General features: G+C 45.8%; 2 protein-coding genes across 4 annotated transcripts in view; both read left to right on the top strand.

Moving 5' to 3' along the window:
- SSH3 (slingshot protein phosphatase 3) overlaps positions 1 to 2,704 on the top strand; it is a 29,141-nt gene extending 26,437 nt beyond the window's left edge. For all 3 annotated transcript variants that reach the window (XM_035125598.3, XM_088663739.1, XM_088663745.1), the window contains 2 exons: positions 844 to 1,279; positions 1,504 to 2,704. In XM_035125598.3, coding sequence (XP_034981489.2) covers positions 844 to 1,279; positions 1,504 to 2,007 — 940 coding nt within the window. In that variant the 3' untranslated portion in view covers positions 2,008 to 2,704. The remainder of the gene's footprint in view (positions 1 to 843; positions 1,280 to 1,503) is intronic.
- Positions 2,705 to 3,976: 1,272 nt separating this feature from the next.
- Positions 3,977 to 19,194, top strand: LOC118090182 (MLX-interacting protein). The gene is made up of 17 exons (XM_035125585.3): positions 3,977 to 4,541; positions 8,663 to 8,769; positions 9,172 to 9,254; positions 9,356 to 9,445; positions 10,129 to 10,170; positions 10,354 to 10,507; positions 10,748 to 10,840; positions 12,065 to 12,102; positions 12,328 to 12,772; positions 14,463 to 14,506; positions 14,657 to 14,759; positions 14,918 to 14,994; positions 15,126 to 15,242; positions 15,401 to 15,528; positions 15,641 to 15,764; positions 15,933 to 16,062; positions 16,568 to 19,194. Exons 1-17 carry the CDS (start codon positions 4,150 to 4,152, stop codon positions 16,687 to 16,689), a joined length of 2,289 nt encoding a protein of 762 aa, XP_034981476.3. The 5' UTR covers positions 3,977 to 4,149; the 3' UTR covers positions 16,690 to 19,194.
- The last annotated feature ends 20 nt before the right edge of the window (positions 19,195 to 19,214 follow it).

The following is a 19,214-nucleotide window of genomic DNA, read 5'->3' as shown; positions in this document are numbered from 1 at the left end:
TGTTACAAGCAATAGCATGATGATCCTTTTAGACTGGAAAATCTACTTTCAGTGGGGCTTTTGGGATCAGAGAAGATCTCCCCTTCCTGGGTTTCTAAGCACCTGAGTGCAAAGGCAAACAGGAAACCTTCCATGTGGAAACAAATGATGGGGGTGCCAAAGAGTGGCATCCATGCCAACTGCTCCATTTCCAACTTCCCACTTCAAAGCACTTCTTCCAGTTAAAAAGGGGGTGTTTCGTATTGTTATGCACACAATATTTAACCTTACACAGGGAGCCACTGATAGCAAAATTGCCCCACACTAATAGTGCAGCAAGGGACCCAGGTGGCGCTGTGGGTTAAACCACAGAGTCTAGGGCTTGCTGATCAGAAGGTCGGCGGTTCGAATCCCTGCAACGGGGTGAGCTCCCGTTGCTCATTCCCAGCTCCTGCTCACCTAGCAGTTCGAAAGCACATCAAAGTGCAAGTAGATAAATAGGGACCGCTCCGGCGGGAAGGTAAACGGCGTTTCCGTGCGCTGCTCTGGTTCGCCAGAAGCGGCTTTGTCATGCTGGCCACATGACCCAGAAGCTGTCTGCGGACAAACGCCGGCTCCCTCGGCCTATAGAGCGAGATGAGCGCCGCAACCCGAGTCGGACACGACTGGACCTGATGGTCAGGGGCCCCTTTACCTTTAATAGTGCAGCAAAAAATAAATAGACATTGTGATTATTTTTAATATGTGTAATTAATGCTTCTCACTGTAACTGACTGGATTCTAAGTCCATTCTTTATTTGGCTCTTTATGTAGCATTCCTTGCTGAATAATCTCTTACATTGTTCACCTCATGTTACCACACAGCCGACACAGCAGCCTATGGGAACAAAAGGCAGGAGATGCCCACTCAGAAGGTTCTCCAGATATAAGTGATGCCAGCAGTGATCCTTCAGGAAGCCCATACTACGAGACTTTAAGCTCAGAAGAAGAACCAGAGGAGCCAGTGACAACCCCCCAGTATTGCTTTCGTCCTTTGCGGGAACCTCCTGAAGAACCTCACCATCCTCTGGACCCTCCTGACAGTCCCAGGCTCAGTCTTCAGGCCACAGAAGAACCTGGGGCATCGGATGACTCTGGAGCTGAGGAAGTGCGAAGACACCTGGCTACGATGAGAGTGCCAGAGAGGCAAGCCACGCTCAGACGGGAGCGCATCAATCTCTATGCTGTCATGCGCAGCATCAGTGAAATGGACAGCCCAGAACACCACATCTCTCTACCAGAGAGTGCCGCTGAGGAAGAGGTAAGAGGGTCATGTAAGGGCATGCTCCCAGAGAGAGGCAAGTGGAAAGAGTAAGGGAACTTATAATGGAGCCTCAAGGCGTACAAGGGAAACAAAAAGGGCAGTGCATAAATCAAAGGATCTGGAACCTCAGCTAATGCGAAGATGAATGGTAGAGGCAGGATGAAGGAGAATCCCTTTTAGTTGCTGGCCCTCATTCAATCTACCTTTTCTTCCTCCAACAGGTATTTCTTCATGATAAAAAGAAGACAGATGCGACCTTTGAGCCACCTCCCCAAAATGAAGAGAATTCAGGGTCAGGAACAGACTCTACAGCAAAGCCGCCACTGCCAGAGGGAGAGGAGGCTCAGGGACGCAGGGCCAGGCGACGCGGGCGGAGGGCTCACCGGGGACGTTCCCATGTCTGCAAGCAGCTTTCATACTACCCGGCACCAGGCAGGGTGCGCAAAGTTGTCCGGCGCATGGAGGGCCCTGTCCCATTTGGCCGCAGGCCTGCCTTACAGCACCGGCTCTCTGTGGCTCAGCTGGCTGATGCTGCCCTGGTGGTGAGCCGGGCCAAGGAGTTTGAGGGACACACAGATCCCGAAGGACCAGACAAGCTCCGGTCCCCTTCTCCTCGAGAATCCAAACCTGAGGAAAGCACTGCCCTCTGTTCTTCCTTGCCCTGCTCCCGGTCCCGGCGGATGGTTCGCCAGGCCAGCGTAGACATGGACCCCAACTCAGGGTGAAGCCCTTGCTGTGCCATTTCTCCCTTTCTTCTGTTCATAAGTGGAGTGATAAATGGAGCCCTGAAGGCATTGGGGGCTTCTTTCCTCTGCCTTGAAGCACTATTGGCAGCTGGTGTGGGAAGTGGCAATTTAAAGCTGCCTGGGAGAAGGGCAGGAAAGAGGAGGAAGGGAGACCGTCCCTTTAAGAGACTATAGTGCCTCACAGGGTCTCCATCTCTTTCCATCGCTATGGAGCTGCACTGTGGGGCAACCAGCGCTCCTGTGGGGCTCTGTCCCATCCACTTATTTCAGACCTCTAAATGGTCTTGAAGACTGCACAGCTCCAAGATCTATACTGCAGGGCACTTCTGCTTCTTCCTTCAACACACTTTTGATAACACTACCCTTTCTTAAAGCCATGGGGATCCCTATGGGCTCCCAAGATGTCGCTGGACTCTTAACTCTCTCCAGCCCGGCCAGCATGGTGAATGGTCAGAGATGATGAGAGTACGGTAGTAGTCCAGCACATGAGGAGGGCTCTGGGCTCCCCACATCCCTGCTTTATGAGGTGGGGCTAGGGAAGTAGCATCTCACTGTGATCCTAACTGGGAAAGAAACTGCCCGTTTACTTTTGCACACACATACACAACCACTGTGCCATTGCCAGCTTCACTCTGCTTGGGAATAAAAGAGTTGGTTAACTTTCCACTTGCTGGAACTATGGTCTTGTCCTTTTCTTTGAAATGTGTGTCCTAATGCTTGGGACCTAATCTGTGACCACAAACCCGCCTACCTGAGGGAGGGAAATGGGGGACAGTTTTTCCTCTGGCTAGGCTACTCAGTATCCACACAGCTGTGGGGCTCTGTTAAAGACAGTGTGGCTGCGTGGTAATAGCTGGTTATTTTAGCCACTGGCCATTTGCGTTAGGTGGAACAATGGGTCAGTAAAGCATCCCACAACGTCTGGCTGCTTGCAGAATCAGTTTTCCGTGGGCCCCTCGATCATACGATGAGCTGAGTTTTACCTATGCAGAATGAGGGCGCAGCTCACCATGTGACCAGTAGAGTGTGCAGACAGCAAAGCACATGGTCACACTCGCCCCAACTTCTCCGGGCGGTGACGAATCCCAGGGAGAATTGGCGAGCCTGGTTTCATTACATGTAAGCATCAGAACCTCAAGCGGAGGGTGGGGGGGAAACTACAATTACCAGCACCCCTTTCGGTCCGCTTCCTGCTTGCGCCATGGCGTCGTTGCGTAATTTTGCGTCGCCGCCATCTCATGCCTGCTAAAAGGAAGAGAGCTAGGAACTTAATAGTGTAGCTTCTCTCATTGTCAGATGGGGGAAGCTGTATGTATAATATTTTTTGTCTCCTCCAGCTGAAAGCGAGAGCTGCCCTTGGTAATTGACAGTGAGATTCAAGATTTCAGCGTAGTTGTTGACTGAGAAGCAGAACCAGAAAGTATGCAGAGATACAGCAGCTGATGCTGTAAACACGGGGCTTCTGTGCGCAACTTTTCTGAAGTGCAGCTGATAGGGGCACAATGCAATTAACATGCCACTGATACTGAAACCCGAGGCGTGTTTTATGTGGACTTTGGGCTGGAAATTTAAGGCAGCCTCATCCCTGGCTCGCTGCCTCCAACCTTCATTCAGTGACTACATTGCAAGGCTGCTGAAAGCCATGCTCCTCTGTAATATCGGACTGTACTGGCATTGGCAGGGCACTCTTTTAAATTCCACGCGAAGTAAGGCCTGAATTACTGACTTGTATGCAGAAGAGTTGCACTGTTAAATGTTAAAGCAAATCTAAAATACCGGAAGCAGATCCCTGTGTGTCACTCTACCCAGTGAAGTCTATGCTAGCTAGCGAGTAACACTCGTTCTCGCCGCGAGGTGGATGTTGAAGCAAAACTACCATAACCATCATGCCCTGCGGCCACGGGAAGGGGGCGGGGACTAGGACACATGCGCAGAACGCTCTTTCCTTGTTGCTATGGGAGCCTACGGCACTGCAGCTGCCGGGAAGAGGTAGAGTCCGCGTTCTCTTTTGTTCCTCCGCTGCGACTGCGGCATTTTGGTACCTGTAGCGACTCTTTCCAGGCTGGGGTTTGCGCTGGCGGCGGCCCTCGTTGCCATGGCGTTGCCTCTCGCGTGCTAAAGATGCCCCGGGAGACGGCGAGGGAGGCAGCGAGGCCTCCGCCTGGGAGGATGTCGCGGCCGCAGATCATCCACAGCGGCCACTTCATGGTGTCGGAGCCCCACGCCGACCCGGACCCGGACCCGGACCCCGAGGCGGCTCTGAGCCAGCCAGGTCAAGGCGCCCCGCCGAGCGCGGCGGAGCGAGTGAGAAGGGCTGGCTCCGCGCGGAAGACCGCGGCCGGGAAGGCTGGTGACGGGGCCCAGCTGGCCGCCGCCGCCGCCGCCACCTACGACTTCGACATGGTGAACGAGGCCGCGTGCCTGTGCTACCGCTACGGGCCTCGAAGCAGCGGAGCCCTCAGCATCGACCCTTCGCTCACGAAGCTCTTCGAGTGCATGACGCTCGCCTACAGGTAAGGGCGGGGCGGGCAGGGCAGGGCAGGGCAGCCCCCGAGCGAACGGGGCACCGCGGGCCGTGTGTTTCTGTGGGGAAATGTGGAGAGACACAGTAGGAAGGGATAGAGAAGGGCCTCCGGCCCTTGCCTCTCAGGATGCATTCAGGGAACCACACTATGCCTATCTCCACTTGGGATTACAGAGTGCCTGCTGTGGGAACTGCAGCACAACCAATTAGCCTGCCATTCATACGCAAGATGTAATGTACTACTATTTATGCAGATAAACAATACTAATAAGAGAATCCATCTGCAGGTAACTTGGCATCGTTAAGTAAAAGCCTCGGATTCCTTGTAACTAAAGACATAAAGGGCATTTTCGCCCAAGAAGGCATTTCAAAGGTGCAGTTTGCCTTTGTCGTGTCTGCCATGCCAAGTTAAAATCTAAATGAGTGTATAAATAAATCTAGATATGTAGCTGGCAGTTAAGAAGTGCTCACCTACAACCTTTCATTCCACCTTAAGAACTTTCACTTATGGGAGGGAGATTCTCAGGCATCACTTGCGACAACAGAGTAGTCAAGGAGCAAAACTGACATTTTAGAGTCAGAAACGCATACATCTGTTGAAACCAACAAATCCAGTTTTGTAGTTAAAAAAAATCAGGCAGCCTAGATACGACATAGAGTTGTGCCTGGTTCTCCAGCATTCTACTACCACTTGCTTTCTGGCACAGTATTATTTATTTATTTATTTACTCACTCTGGGTGCAGTTCTACATACAAGGGATTCGCCTAAATGAATAAGTCTCATTGAACTCAGTAGGAGTTACTTTTGAGAAGAGGTGCAGAGGACTGCACTGCTACTTATTTTACTGTATTTGCAAGGTGCCCAATAGTGTCTCTAGTGGCATATGGGAATATGTTCATATAAGCACAGCATAGAGGAGGGGAATTGACACTAACTTTAGTCTTCCCAGAAAATCATCAGAAAAGCACATATTGCTGCTTAGACAGTGCTTCTGACCCATACATATTACTTTGGTTTTTATCTACCCCATTTTCAGTGTATCTCATACCCCAGTTGACTCTTGTTCATTAAGCAGTTAAGTCCTTTAATCTTTAATCAGCTCTCAGGTCAGACTCCTTTAATGTGTGGAAAGGAGAGGAAGTCTTAAATAATAGAAATTTCTATTTGATAGAGTGTAGTGGATAGTTATCATGAGTGAGAAATGGACCATGACCCAAGTTTTCCCTGCCAGATGCTAGAGACATAAAATCAAAAAGCTGTCTGGGTTATGTGGGATTAAATATCAGAAAGTATATCCACTCTGGAAAAGATCTGTTTTGTCCCCTTTCTGATAGTAGTGTTGCTAAAGCATAACAACTTGGCAAATTATATACCGGTAAACAGGAAATTTTCACAGGACATGTATTTCTTCCTGTGCTCCCTTAGCTTCCTAATGGAATTTTAATGTGAACTCTTGTGCACAATTTTAATGATTTATGTTAAGGAACTAATTGGCCTGTTTTGCACAGTCTAGTTTTAATTATTGTTACCTATGCTGTACTATGTTGAAAATTAATACATGCCCTGAATTTTTTGAATTGGTTGACTGTTCCACCCCACCCCCAACATTTCTGAGAAGTAGGAGAGAAACTTGAGCAATGAAACAAGCTGATTAGGGAGGTAATGAAATTTGCTTCCTTGGAAACTTTCAAAGAAAGGCTGGGTGGGCAACTCTCTGGAATGTTTTACATTACTGTGCTTCAGGGCATAACTTGGATTAGATTAGGGATCAAAAACTTGCAGTCTGCTCGCTGCATATGGCACCCAGAACATTTGATTGCTGGCTGTGTGCCTCTTAAAAGTTTAGAAATCCTAGTGTTTCTTTTTTTAAGTAACATTTGACATGATTGCATAGACCATTTTGGACATGTGATGGTAAAACAACAACTCTCTTTTCTGGTTCTTGCAGCCAAACAGCCTGTCTTCAACTGGTCTTGACCTTTGGGGTTTCTCCTAGTTCTAAAAATGATTAAAACAAGAAGCACCACACTGGAACAGATAGCATTTGTTTTAACCAGTATCCCGTTCCCAGGAATGTCTGGCCTTGATGTTAGCCTATAGAGTTTTGAATTAAATAACTATAGTCCTTTCATATAAAAGTTGTACAGTATTCTTACCTGAGTTGCACATTCAGCGGATGCTACAGCAGTATGTTGCAGACTAGCTTCCCAAGCAATATATTTGCTGCAAAATTACTGCTTCTGCCATTTTTTTAATGTAACACTGTGTGCATTTTTCCTACATTTATCTCCTTGTAAAAAGAAAATCTATGAAGCTGCTTTAAATCAAGAAAAAAACCTGTTCTGGCATTTTCAGCAACCTAGTGAACTGGAATAGATCCTCAGAACTGGGATTTTTGGGTCTGTTCTTTGACTTCCAGCATTATGACATTTCCGACGTTGACTCCTTTAGGTATTTTCTAGTTAATCTCCCACAACATAATACATTATGAGATGTCATCATGGACTAAGCAAAAGGACAAAAGTAGTATGAGGGGTTTGAATGCCTGAAACAAGAAATCTGCTCAACAGAGTCCTTTTTGGCATTAGCTTTGTCAAAAGCTCAGTTTACCATACACCTGAGCCCACTGGTTTCGGCTGGCAGTGCAAGCCTCTGCCCCAGCCAGTGAAATAGACTTTATATTTTGCTCATAGTAACAGAGAATCATATCTTGAATCTTTGCACAGCTATGCATTAGAACTGTGACTGATCTATCTGCCTGGGATTACTCAATATTCATTCTGTCTCAAGCAGGTGCAATTTTGAATAAGAAGCTGTTGTGGCGGAAAAGCAAAGAAGGGGCATGGGTTCTGAACAGTACCTTTGTTCTTTTACACAACTGTTCAGTGAAACAGCTGCCAGGTTTGAAGTGTAATGGGGCAGAGTGCAATAGGTGGCCTGAGAATGTAGTCCAATACGCTTAGTGTGCGGATTTTCATGTGGGGTGTTTGTGCACCTTCACGTGAACTTCTGAAGGGCAGAATATGAGTGTGTGTTGCTACTGATTAAACAGGGAGCATGAGTGGTATGCAAGCTGCCAGTGTCTGCCTGTATTCCTAAGGAGGTGCTGGCTCATTATAATTTCTTCTCCTTCGTGAGAACATACAGTTGAGGCACAGTTTTACCTTAACAGTGGAAGAAATAAACCACTGAATTAACCTTCCAATATGTTTTTAATCGTTTGGATTACTGAAGTAAATACTATATTTCTCTGTTGTAGAGAGATACACTCACCACCAAATTGGTTATTAATAGCAAAACACAAATCATTTAACTGGATGTGTTTTAAATTATGCTGCATTTCTTCAGAATAATTGAATTAGGTTCTGCCCAGGAAATAGTTGTCCAGCAATCACTGGCTCTTCGTAGATGGGGTTCTGCAACAATAATGAATGGGAAAGACCCCTTATAGTAAGTCTGGGAGTGGGGGGGGGGGTATTTCCAGATCTGCCACCTAAAGCCAGGGTTATTTTTCCTTCTGTCATAATTGCCACATGGAATTCTACCCCAAAGCTGGTATCTATAGCATACTTTTTAAAAGCAAGATTTTGTCCTTTGTTGAGGAGATTCATCAGAAAAACAGGAAGGCAGTATACATAGAGAGCCATGTAGTTCTGTGGGCAGAGCTTCTGTAATCGACACAGCTTTTTATCCCTATATATGGTCTATAATTATGTTCTACACATATAAGCATGTGCTACTTCTCACCTGTTCATTTTTCTCCTTCTCCCACAGTTTGCTTTAAAATCCATAGTTGAGGAATCAACATCCAGTGAGAGGTTTAGAATAAAGCAGGCATATTGGGTCAATCTGTGCAAAAGGTGAACATTTGTATACATCTGAGTAGTTTACAGTTTATAGTTTTGAGTGCAGAATTTAGCTTTGTTGGCACAGATTAGTAATAAACTGTGGCTATAGAATAGTCAAGCTTATTGAAGAGATGCTCCTGTCCGCTGTGTTTTGAGCTGCCTTTTTCTTCTTTGGGTTGTTGCCTGGCCCTGTTTCCCCTTGAAAGGCGGATATACTTGGTATTACAAGAGGTTGTTTTTTTTTGGCTTTCTCATCTGTAGTGAGAAACTTGTCTCTCCCAAATGGAAAACCTTCAAAGGGCTGAAACTGCTACAGCGGGACAAGATTCGGCTCAATAATGCCATCTGGAGGGCCTGGTATCTGCAGTGTAAGTAGCCTGGAAGAAGGTATTTTAAAAAAACAACACAAAACCCCCCAACCATGTAAAAGGTGATCCGATACGGGCAGATTAGGTGGGAACCACCAAATTCTGTGTATAAATCCACAAAAAGTGGGTTCTTCCTCCATCCCTACAAGTGTTTTCCATGACTTCCTCAACCAAGGAGACTATTTTGTACAGAATTATGTTTTGCAAGTTTGCAAAGCTTTATGCTAGAAAAAGTCACATATTGCTTGTGGATTTAAAGCTCTTCAGCTCTTCTGCCCTATTTAGTCGATGCTGAAATGGGAGCGACTGCCAGCCAGCCAGCAAGTATTTTCTCTGTTTGGTCCTGCTTGAAGCTGTACTGCAGATTACAGCCCCTTTTCTGCAATTTCATTCTGGATACAGATGTGGAGAAGCGGCAGAACCCAGTGTGCAGTTTTGTGACCCCACTAGAGTGCAGTGATGTAGATGTGCACCGCAAGCCTGAGGTGAGCAAAGGTTACTTGGGCCTTTCTTACTTAAGAACATACAAAGAAGACAGATTATGCATTTCTGTAAGTGACCCCCTGGCTGCACCTTTATTTGGCAGGCTGTCATCATGGAAGGAAAGTACTGGAAACGCCAAATTGGGGTTGTCATCAGGGAATATCACAAATGGAGGTTGTTTTCCTATACCCAGGTAAGTGTCTTCTCCAGCAAGATGTGTTGTACTTCATATAGCTCATAGCTGCCAAGTTATCCCTTTTTTACAGGGATTTTCCCTTATGCTGAATAGGCTTCCTCGCGAGAAAAGGGAAAACTTGGCAGCTATGTATAGCTCCCCTTCACCCCTAGATGACATGTTCCACCCAAGCTCATACAGTCCTTTTTAGTGTCAGCCAAGGAAATCAGGTAGCCCCATCCAGAAGCACCTTGGAACTCCATTATAAGAAGGTGGCTTTTCTAGATGCTTCTTGCCAGGCTACCATAGATTGGAGTTGGTGGTTATGAGGTGATCTGGTACTAGACTGGCAAGGCTACCCTTCTATCTTACACTGATGGGTGTCTTGGCCTATAGACTCCTTTCCGTAGCTGTCAAAAGCGCTCATTCTCTTGCCCTCTCACTTCCACAAAGACACACACTGGTCACCCAGCTATGCCTGTGTGGTCTGCAATGGCTTGCTGAGGCCTCAGGTGTTCATTGTTGTAGCAGTAGTAATAATAATGGTACATTATACCTAGCCCTTCCTCCCAATTGTGTCCAGGGCAGCAATGAGCCAGATATGATTTTATTTAGCCACCTATGGTTTTCCTCTAGCTAAGTATTGTAATTGTAGTACTTTCAGTGGCCTAATCCTAAACATTCTGTGCATTTTGTTTTAGGCTTCAAAGAAGATGGATAAACCCGTCTATGGTTCTGCTCAGGTGCTATTTTAATGATTTGCTTAGCCTTGTTCCTATACTGCACCCTCCAGATTCCCCTTTCCCCATGGCACAGGGTGGAATTAAAAAGCTTGGGGGTTGTCCGCAGCCATTCAGTATTCCAGCCCCTCATTTGAGTTTGCCTAAAGTTGGAGTTCACAGCTCTTTCTCTCCCATTCTGGACAGGAAGTAGCTGATGATGTTCCAAGGGCAGAGCTGAAAACGGAGGGAACAGATGGAAGCCCCATGGACCTTGACCCCTTGCATGATCTGGATGCACTTCTGGACACCTTCATTTCTAGCCGCAACCCTTATGGTGGCCCCAACCTCCGTGGCCTTGGTGAGAGTCCTTGCTTTGTGCTCATTCCATCTATCCCTGGGATCTGTCCCTTTCTACCAAGAATCCCTTTACGTTTTCTCCACTGTCCCCAGAGGCTAGTACAGATGCCTCTAAAGGGTGGAGAGAGCTTTTGAAGTATCTCCATGTGAGAGCCAGTCCCTTGCTTGCACCAGAGAACAATTTTTTGCTATGGAACAAAATAGTGAGCGAGTGATATTATTTCTCATTTTGTGTCTTCAGCTCACCAGGGAAATGCGGATATGATCCAGCCCACCCTAACCCAACTGCATCCCATCTTTGGGGAGGAGTTTATGGACTTGGACCCCATTCAAGGTAACAGCAGAGATTTATATGGCTGTACTTAGTGGTAAGGTGGTGCATCTCAAAGCTGAAAGACATCCTCTGGAGCACTTTGTATGGCTTCTTAAGACCACTTTAGACTGTGTTTAAATTATGTATCCATACTGTATGCACTTAAAAGAATTGTGTTTGTTTATAAATGCTACTGAGTACATGCTGCTAGGATCTCCTGATCAGCTGCAATTCCCTGCAGTGCTTATCTGTATAAGAACCCTAAGATTCCTCAGAATTGCAGCTTGCATATTTACTAAACTCACTGTTTGGGAGAAAACAACAAAATATAAAAAAGTATGTCACCAAGGCCCAAAAATCAAATAAAAACATGTATTTGTTTTTTAAATCCACAAGTTAATCACCAGTTTTGAAAGATTAACTTGTGACCTCAAGAGTAAATAATCTGAGTCTGGGTCACCAAAGTGGGCTGAAAGTTATCACTGATGAGAGGAGACTATTTCCAACCTGACATTGACAAAATTCTAGTTCACCCAAGGCCGGAGCAGAATGCTGCTGAGCAAACATGATATGTCCTGGTAAGACTAGACATTCTTTAAATCAGTCAGCATGCACATAAAAATCCTCTTTGGGGCGTCCAATGCTCTAATAGAAGACTCATTCTCCATATAATCACAGGCATACTGTGCTTTATATATTGTTTGTCCACTATCCCATTTTCTGATTCAGCCAGGACAAATTCTTCAGAGCCATTGTATATCCCCCTTTCACAGGAAGAATAAAGTAGGCAAATTAATCTTGTATGAATTCTTAATTTGAAAAATCTTAAACTTACAAGTTTGTTATCTCAAAATTTCTACTTGCAAGTATAGCATCTATATATTGAGCCTATTTCAGTCTCATTCCTGCCACTCCGTCACATAACTCTGAAATCAGCAGTCCCCACCTGCAGATTGCTCCTGTTCTTGACTTGAGTTTCTCTACCAAATGGTTCAGTTGACATATCCTGGAATTTAGGTCTCATCTTTCTTCGATACCACCAATTGATGTCTGCTGCTTGTATGGTGAATATGAATGAATGAATGTTCATTATTACGGCTAAACAACCAGCATACTACCTGTATGGTGAAATCCTGATGATTCCTTGCTTAATTGATTCAGACACACCAGCCAGTTATCTTCTACCAGTTGCTCTTCATCTCCTCCCAGCCATGTACCCTTTAAATCTTTGCTTTCTTTTCACAGAATTCATCACTTCCTGTCGTTCTCAGCCCATGATCCAGGTAAGGAGAATAAATTTATCTGATAGCTTGCAAACTCCTTGGGCTTCTGCAACCGCTGATAGTTATTGCAGATACAGGTCTGTGTTTGATTTTGATTTTGGAAAGGCAATAGCCTTTTCTCAGCATTGCAAAAAAACTGAGCAGTGGTATGATTTTCAATGCAGCCATCTCCAGCCTGGACTCAGGAGTTGTGTTTGATTCGCACTCTCTTCTCCCCCCTCTTAGGCTCCTGCAGTAACGGATGCTAGTGCCTTGAACCAGTGCAACCCAGATACGCCTCTCATTGCCCCTGGGACCAAGGATCTCCCACCGCCTGGAGACTCTCTCAACCCCATTCCCATCTCACTGGATGTGGAGCCGCCTATACCTTTGAATGGACAGCAGACCTTCCTGCCATTCTTCCCCACCTCCCCACTGAGGACCAGCCCGCCGCCTGTCTCTCCCATCTTGCGCATGCAGCCTCAAACCACTTTGGTCTTCTCTGTCATCACGCACACAGGATCGGAAACAAACTCCCCGTCTATATTTCGGGACACTTTTGCTGTGCCAGTCTCTGCTCCTCCACCCAAAGATGGGAAATGCAGACACCTGCAACGGATTGCTCCAGCACCCTTCTCTAGCCAGCAGCCAGCCCTTCCCAGTGCTCCGCTCCCCTGCCTGCTTGCAACTGGTATGTGCCTGCAAGGACAGGCTCTCTGTAGGGGAAATTGAGGCATTGCTGACCTGGACTACAATGCTTCTCTAGAGCCATTTGGAGTTTTAAGTCATAGTGCAGAATTCTCCTTTCTTTTTGGTCGTTGTTTTCTCAAGCAAATCTCACCAGGATCAACTTTTGGAATCCCTAATTTAAACAACTGCATACATTATTAGTGTTTATTTTGATATACCAGTAATTATCTGAAGCTGGAGTTTAGCTTCATACTTGTGAATCACTGGAAGCAAAAGTATTTTTATGTACTGGAAAAAATAAAATAGGTGATCCAGGGAGATAGTTTTTTGTGTTACTGCAAGGGAGATAGTATTTGTGTTACTGCAGAATTTTAAAATTATATACAGCGGTACCTTGGTTTTCGAATGTAATCCGTTCCAGAAGACCGTTCAAGTTCTGGAACATTCAAAAACCGAAAACTCAGAATGGAACTGAGTATGGAAAACTCAATACGGAAGCCGCGTGGCATGTTCGACTTCTGAGGCGTGTTTGAAAACCAACGCATTTATTTTTGGGTTTCCGGCATTCAAAAATGAAATGTTCGTCAATGAAGACGTTCAAAAACTGAGGTACCACTGTATCTGACCTGAGCTGATAGGCATTACGTAACAGGGCCTGCATCTCCTTCAGTGGATTTAGGGTTTAGCAGAAATTGTGTGTCAAAACTATGTACTGACTAGTCCGTAGAATAGAAAAATGGTTCAGTTAGTCACAGGTATTGGAGACAGATTTAAGTGGCAATCTTACTTGCAACTATACATATGTGTAAAGATGTCTGGGAGCTGTTGTTTGGAAAGGGAAAGAAAACGTCCTCTATGCCCAGATTCCTGCTTTGATCCCCTTCTTGCTTCTCTGGAGTGTAGTTAAGCTTTTTGTTTTGATGCAGCCAGCAGATTGAATCAAGCAAATCAAGCAAAACTACAAATGTTAACATTCATCCAAATGCTTCATAGTTAAACAAAAAACCTTCAACTCATTAGTAGAAGTGAAATGACAGCTCATTAATATAACTATACTTATTTACTAGCTTTTTAAAATTGTATTTTAATTTCTCCTAAATCTACAAGTGAGCACAGATTTTCTTGACCCAATGCAGAACAAGGTTCTTGTGCCTTGTAGCTTTTTTGAATGGGGAAAGTTGTCAAGAACTGTAGAGTCTTCTAATGTGCACGCATTATGAAGAGAGAATCTGTAACTATGAAACTTTCCTCTCTACTCCATTTAAAACTCACACATAAAGGTCAAGAAGTCCTATCCTTTGTGTCTGATGGCAAAGTGGGTACCAAACAGTTGCTGTCAGATTGGCTGGTACACGCAGGAATTTTATGAGATGCTAATGGTTATGGGGAAACCAGGCCTAGGTATGATTTGGAAGGGATCCCTGAGGCAAGGATGCCATGCATTTAAGTAGAGACCGTTGGCCCGAATTGTATTTTCAGTTGTGGTGGGTGAGATTTCATAAAGCAGCAGACTCCTTTTCATTAAATAAATTCTGCCACATTCAAAAACTTGGTCTACTGGTGAGCCGCTAAAATGAAGCTGTGCAGTTACAGAGAGTATGTGATGTTGCTTCAGCCAGCCAAGTTTTGTACATGCATTGGGGGTTAATACATAGAGGCTGGGAAAATAAGAACATCTCTTTCATCTCTAGGTCCTGCCCCACTGCCCCTCACTCCAGTCATGAATTCTGTGCAGGTAAGGATGCTCTCCTCTGCCACCTTCCTTCTGCGAGGCCTCCTATCTCTATTCTGCTTTTTCCCTCTGGAGTTGACAGGCGTGGTATTTTTCTCTCTTTCTATTTGGCTGCTCTCTCTTTCTCTCAACGCTGCTTTTCCTCTCCCACAGGTGTGTGGCGTCCCAAAGCCCCCTGCAAATATGCTGAACTCGTTCTCGGCAACAGTGAAGTCTCCTCGTCTTGCCTCTGCTGCTGCTGCTTCCCCTGACACTGGTAAGCTGGCTCAGGAGGGTGTGAAGTCACTCGGCCTCTCTTCTTAGCAATATCTCATCCGCTTTCAATTGATTGGTCTACATGCCGTGCCGAAGTAGAAATTGAATACACACCTTAAGGGGAACTCACCTACCCCAGTATTTTTGGGATTATTTCAGGTGCCAAAACCAAGGAGAGAGCCGAGGACAACACTCTCTGCAAACCCCAGGAAGTGGACAAATGCTGTACTGCCAAGGTAGTAAGGATACCCACACCGCTGTACCCCATCTTGTTGGCTTGAGGAGAAGACATCTTCTCTCAAAGACGATAGCCAAAGGGGTAGTAGCCTGGCAATGTCTCAAATCATGGCTTGATTGGCTCTTGCAGGGAAGGCGCAGATCAACACTTGCCTCAGCTGACTATGCCCGCCGTAGGGTCATCAGCTCCGGCTTCAACACTCTTGCCACTCTGGTGTTGACAGGACCTGATCAAAGCAGCACTAAGGTATGCATCCCCCATTGTACCAGAAGGTGGAAGGGCACATATTCTCTGCTGTTTGTCCAGTCCTCCCAATTTGCTTTGTGAACCTGCTGGAGCTATTCTTGTGGTCTTTGCCCTGCCAATCCATCTTACGCCTTTACTCCACCCCCTCACCTCCCCAGTTCAGCAAAGCGATGCTCCTGCAGAAAAGTGCGGCACATGTGGAAAGACTGCAGCAAGAGCGCCGACAAGCTCAGGAGACAGTTGAAAGACTACGTGGGGAAATCGAAGAGCTGAGCACTGCCATTGAGTGAGTTGGGGGGTTGGCTTAAGGGGTTGAATTTTCATTGGATCAGGGATACAAGTTAAAAGGTGAGAGGGGAACTCCTGTCAACAAGTTGTGTCTTTTCTCTTCCCTGCAGTGACTTTCAGCGTCAGCTTCCACCTACGGGAGCTCCTGTGCTGCCACCACAGTCGGATCAGGCTTCTCAACTTTATGAAGAGTATGTGCGCAAGCGCACCTTGCAGGACTGGCGCTTCTGGCTTGTATCCACCAGTGAGCATATGGGATGGGATGGGATGGGACAGGACAGGTTAGGGTGCAAGAAAGCAAGCAAGGGGAGGTGTTTAGCATGGCATCAGTGGCCTGCTGGGTCCTTAAGCGGAGCAGGGAGACTTGGCTGCATAGGCTCCTTAACCTCTTCCAACCTGCAGTTCAGCATGGTGATTAAGCCACTCTTTGAGAGCTACACCAGGACAGTGAGCACAGGCAACGTCAAGGAATTCTGCGACTCAGTGCTGAGCTGGTTGGAGCAGCACTGTACCCTGCCCATCTTGCGCCCTGGTATGGATCAACAGGGAAATCTAGAAATGTCTTTCCCTTCTGTGACCCATCTCTTTGCCTCCCATGGCTTTCAATGATCCTTGCCTGCCTTCTGCTCTGAAATCTAGCACATGCTTGTGCATCATTCACCCATCCTACTCCTGCTTGAAGTACTCTTATGTTCACACATAACTAAGAGAGTAGAGCAAAACCATGGCTTACCAATTATACTCCACATTCCACATTCCCTTTTCCTGCCTTGCTAAGTTACTAGACACAATTGCCCATCACTATGATCCTTTCCTTGCCCTGAAGCAAGATTATTGGGCACTGCCTTAAAGCAATGACCTTGGAGTTACCTGGCATTGTGGTGTTTAGGAAAAAATCTAGCTGGAGATGCCAGCTGTTCTCACAAGTCTTCTATTCCTGTTACTTCCTGAAGACTTGAAAGGATTCTCTTTCTAGGAATTAGGAGAAAGTGTCTGCATTGAGTTCATTGTAACTGTTTTGGTTCTTTGTCCTACAGCTATCTCTGGCTCCCTCCTGCAGCTAAGCAAGATCACATCCATATTGACTCGGCCAAGCCAATTGCGTGAACAAGCCCTGCAAGCGGTATCTGGCCCTCCACATTGCAAGAGCAACAGTTAGGATGAAGACCAGGTCCAGGGCTATATGGACATCCTCACACACTACCAGGAAAGCCAGCAGCAGGGACCTCTATCTCAGGAAATCATTTGCCATGCAATCAAGAAGCTTATGTTTGACAGTATTGGGATTTAGATTGCCAGAGCAGAGAATCTCAGTACAGTGGTACCTCGGTTTGCAACTGCAATCTGTTCCGCGGAGCCGGTCGCTCCCCGAATCGGTCGCTCCCCGAAGGCACGCTTCTGTGCATGGTGCTGATAGAGTACTTCTGCGCGTGCGGAACCCGGATGTAAACACTTCTGGGTCTGCGGTGGTCGGAAACCGAAGTGGTCGCAAACCAAGGTTTGACTGTATTCATTTTGGTGCTGGACACCTCTTAATACTCTCTCTCTTTGCAGAACTTCAGGTAGTAGAGTGGGGGATGTGGGGGCATAAGACAAGACACAGAGCCAGAATGCAGATTTAATTGCCAGATGTAGGATGTTAGCCAGGGCTTTAGCGCCAAGGGTAGGCAACCTAACGCCCATGGGCCAGATGCAGCTCAATCCGGCCCACGGAAGGTCCAGGAATCAGTGTGCTCTTACATGAGTAGAATGTGTCCTTTTATTTAAAATGCATCCCTGGGTTATTTGTGGGGCATAGGAATGCGTTCATTTCCCCCCCAAAAATATAGTCCGGCCCACCACATGGTCTGAGGGACGGCGGACCGGCCCACGGCTTAAAAAGGTTGCTGACCCCTTCAGAACTGGGGTGAAAGATTATAGCTGCATAAGAATTAGTGTGGGCTCCATTTCCTGTATTTTCCCACCAGAGGGCAGTGAAAGGGATTCTTACAGGCCCTCAGTAGAGAGATACTTCCTCTGAACAATTCATGGCTTTGTTCCTCACTAAATTTGAGTGTTTATGGTAAGTGTCCTCCTGATGAGTGTTACTGCTTTACAATAATCCGATCGTGGTTTTGACCCCCCCCCCCCAAGTGCAGTATATGTTGATGGCAGATCTTACCTATGCAACCATACCCATGAACCCTCTCTCAGGTGCAGAGTATCAATTTTTCCCATCTTTCCTTTTAGTTCAGAGACCCTTTGTAGGACTGTGTATTTTCTGTAGATCTGCTGAATTTTTACAGGGGGTGGAATCTGACTTCAGCTCAGTATTTGACGGTGTGATGATACTCTTTGCTCTGAGGATTGTACCTTCAGTGTACTGCATAGCTTATATCTGCCATTCTCCATCCCCTATGCTCATGTTTCTTTTCTCAAGTTACAGATTAGCTTGGCGTGGAATCTGGAGTTTATTTATGCACAACACATCCTGTACTATGTTTGCCAAACTTTGTTCTAGGCTCCCAGCTAATGTACAGCAACTCTTGACATTTGACCATAAGAAGGTTGTATGATGATGGGGAAGAGACCACCTAACTACTGATAGGCAACCTGTTCTCCCCACTGCTGTAATTGTATAATTGCATAACCTTCTGCAAATGGCAATACCTCATTCCAAACTCCTAAGTTAGTCATAAAGCTGATGCCTACAGCTGACTAAACTAGGGAAAAGGCTTTTTTACCCTTTCCAGAATTTTGAGTAATATCTGAAGTAGCTCTGGACATTTTGGCACCTGATAACGGAGACTCCAAATGTCACACCTCTACCCCCCCCCCCCGTAACATGTACAACCATTGAAATGAGCAGGAACTGTGGTGGTGCATAGATCCTTTTCATTCCTGATGGGTAAGCTCTATTGCCCTATCTTTCATTACCAGATGAAAGCCTTTGATGATTGGACATTGTTCTAGCTGATATTCTAATACTTATGTGTCCAGAAATACACAAGAGAAAGAGTTGGAAGGGACCACAAGGATCATCTAGTCCAACCCCTTGCAATGCAACCTAGGTGTGTGTGGTTTTCGTTTCTTTTTACTGATTTAATATTTCTTCATTCTGCTACAGGCCAAAAACTTTCAGCAACAAAACCAAAAAAGCTATTCTATTATCATATGTATGATAAAGTATGGCAGCTTTCCATCAGCCACTTCAACCAAGGAATGGGCAACTGATTGATTCCCATGGAAGACTCACCTCAATATACAAAATCTACTTCAAGCCCAGGTGTGCTTTCAGTCTGTGGGATGTTAGATGGCCCTGCCCTTTTGTGGTGGTGGTGCTTTAAAAGAGTCTGCATTAGCTGAAGGTAACCACTCTGCATTTATGTGAAGTTAATGCACAATACAGCTGACCCTTTCACTTTTCAGCATGGGAGGCTTACTGCAGAAAAGACACGCTCACCTAGATGTAATTACTGATAGCACTTTACTTCCTCCAGTCCTGTAGGATTTCTTCAGTTAAAGTGTCTTAAAAATAATAATGAGAGCACACATGAATTATGAATTCTATCTTGAAAAATATTCAGTGGACACTTTGAGTTTTCTTGTGTTTCTATATCATTTTGTAATTTCAGCATTATTTCTGTATGTTCCACATATGTCACTAAAATACATTTGAGTAATCTTTAAGTGTTGTTTCCCTTT

Source organism: Zootoca vivipara, chromosome 1, assembly GCF_965207765.1.
Source record: "Zootoca vivipara chromosome 1, rZooViv2.hap1.1, whole genome shotgun sequence".
Classification (NCBI taxonomy): domain Eukaryota; kingdom Metazoa; phylum Chordata; class Lepidosauria; order Squamata; family Lacertidae; genus Zootoca; species Zootoca vivipara.
Note: the sequence above shows the minus strand (reverse complement) of the source record. Positions and strands in the feature narration are given on the sequence as shown.

What these genes read in the sequence shown, in the direction of transcription:
- LOC118090182 (XM_035125585.3), top strand. Translation starts at nt 4,150, where the DNA reads ATGCCCCGGGAGACGGCGAGGGAGGCAGCGAGGCCTCCGCCTGGGAGG. An exon ending in TGCTGCTTCCCCTGACACTG is followed by an intron (nt 14,760 to 14,917) that starts GTAAGCTGGCTC and finishes GGATTATTTCAG; the next exon opens with GTGCCAAAACCAAGGAGAGA. An exon ending in AGGACTGGCGCTTCTGGCTT is followed by an intron (nt 15,765 to 15,932) that starts GTATCCACCAGT and finishes TCCAACCTGCAG; the next exon opens with TTCAGCATGGTGATTAAGCC.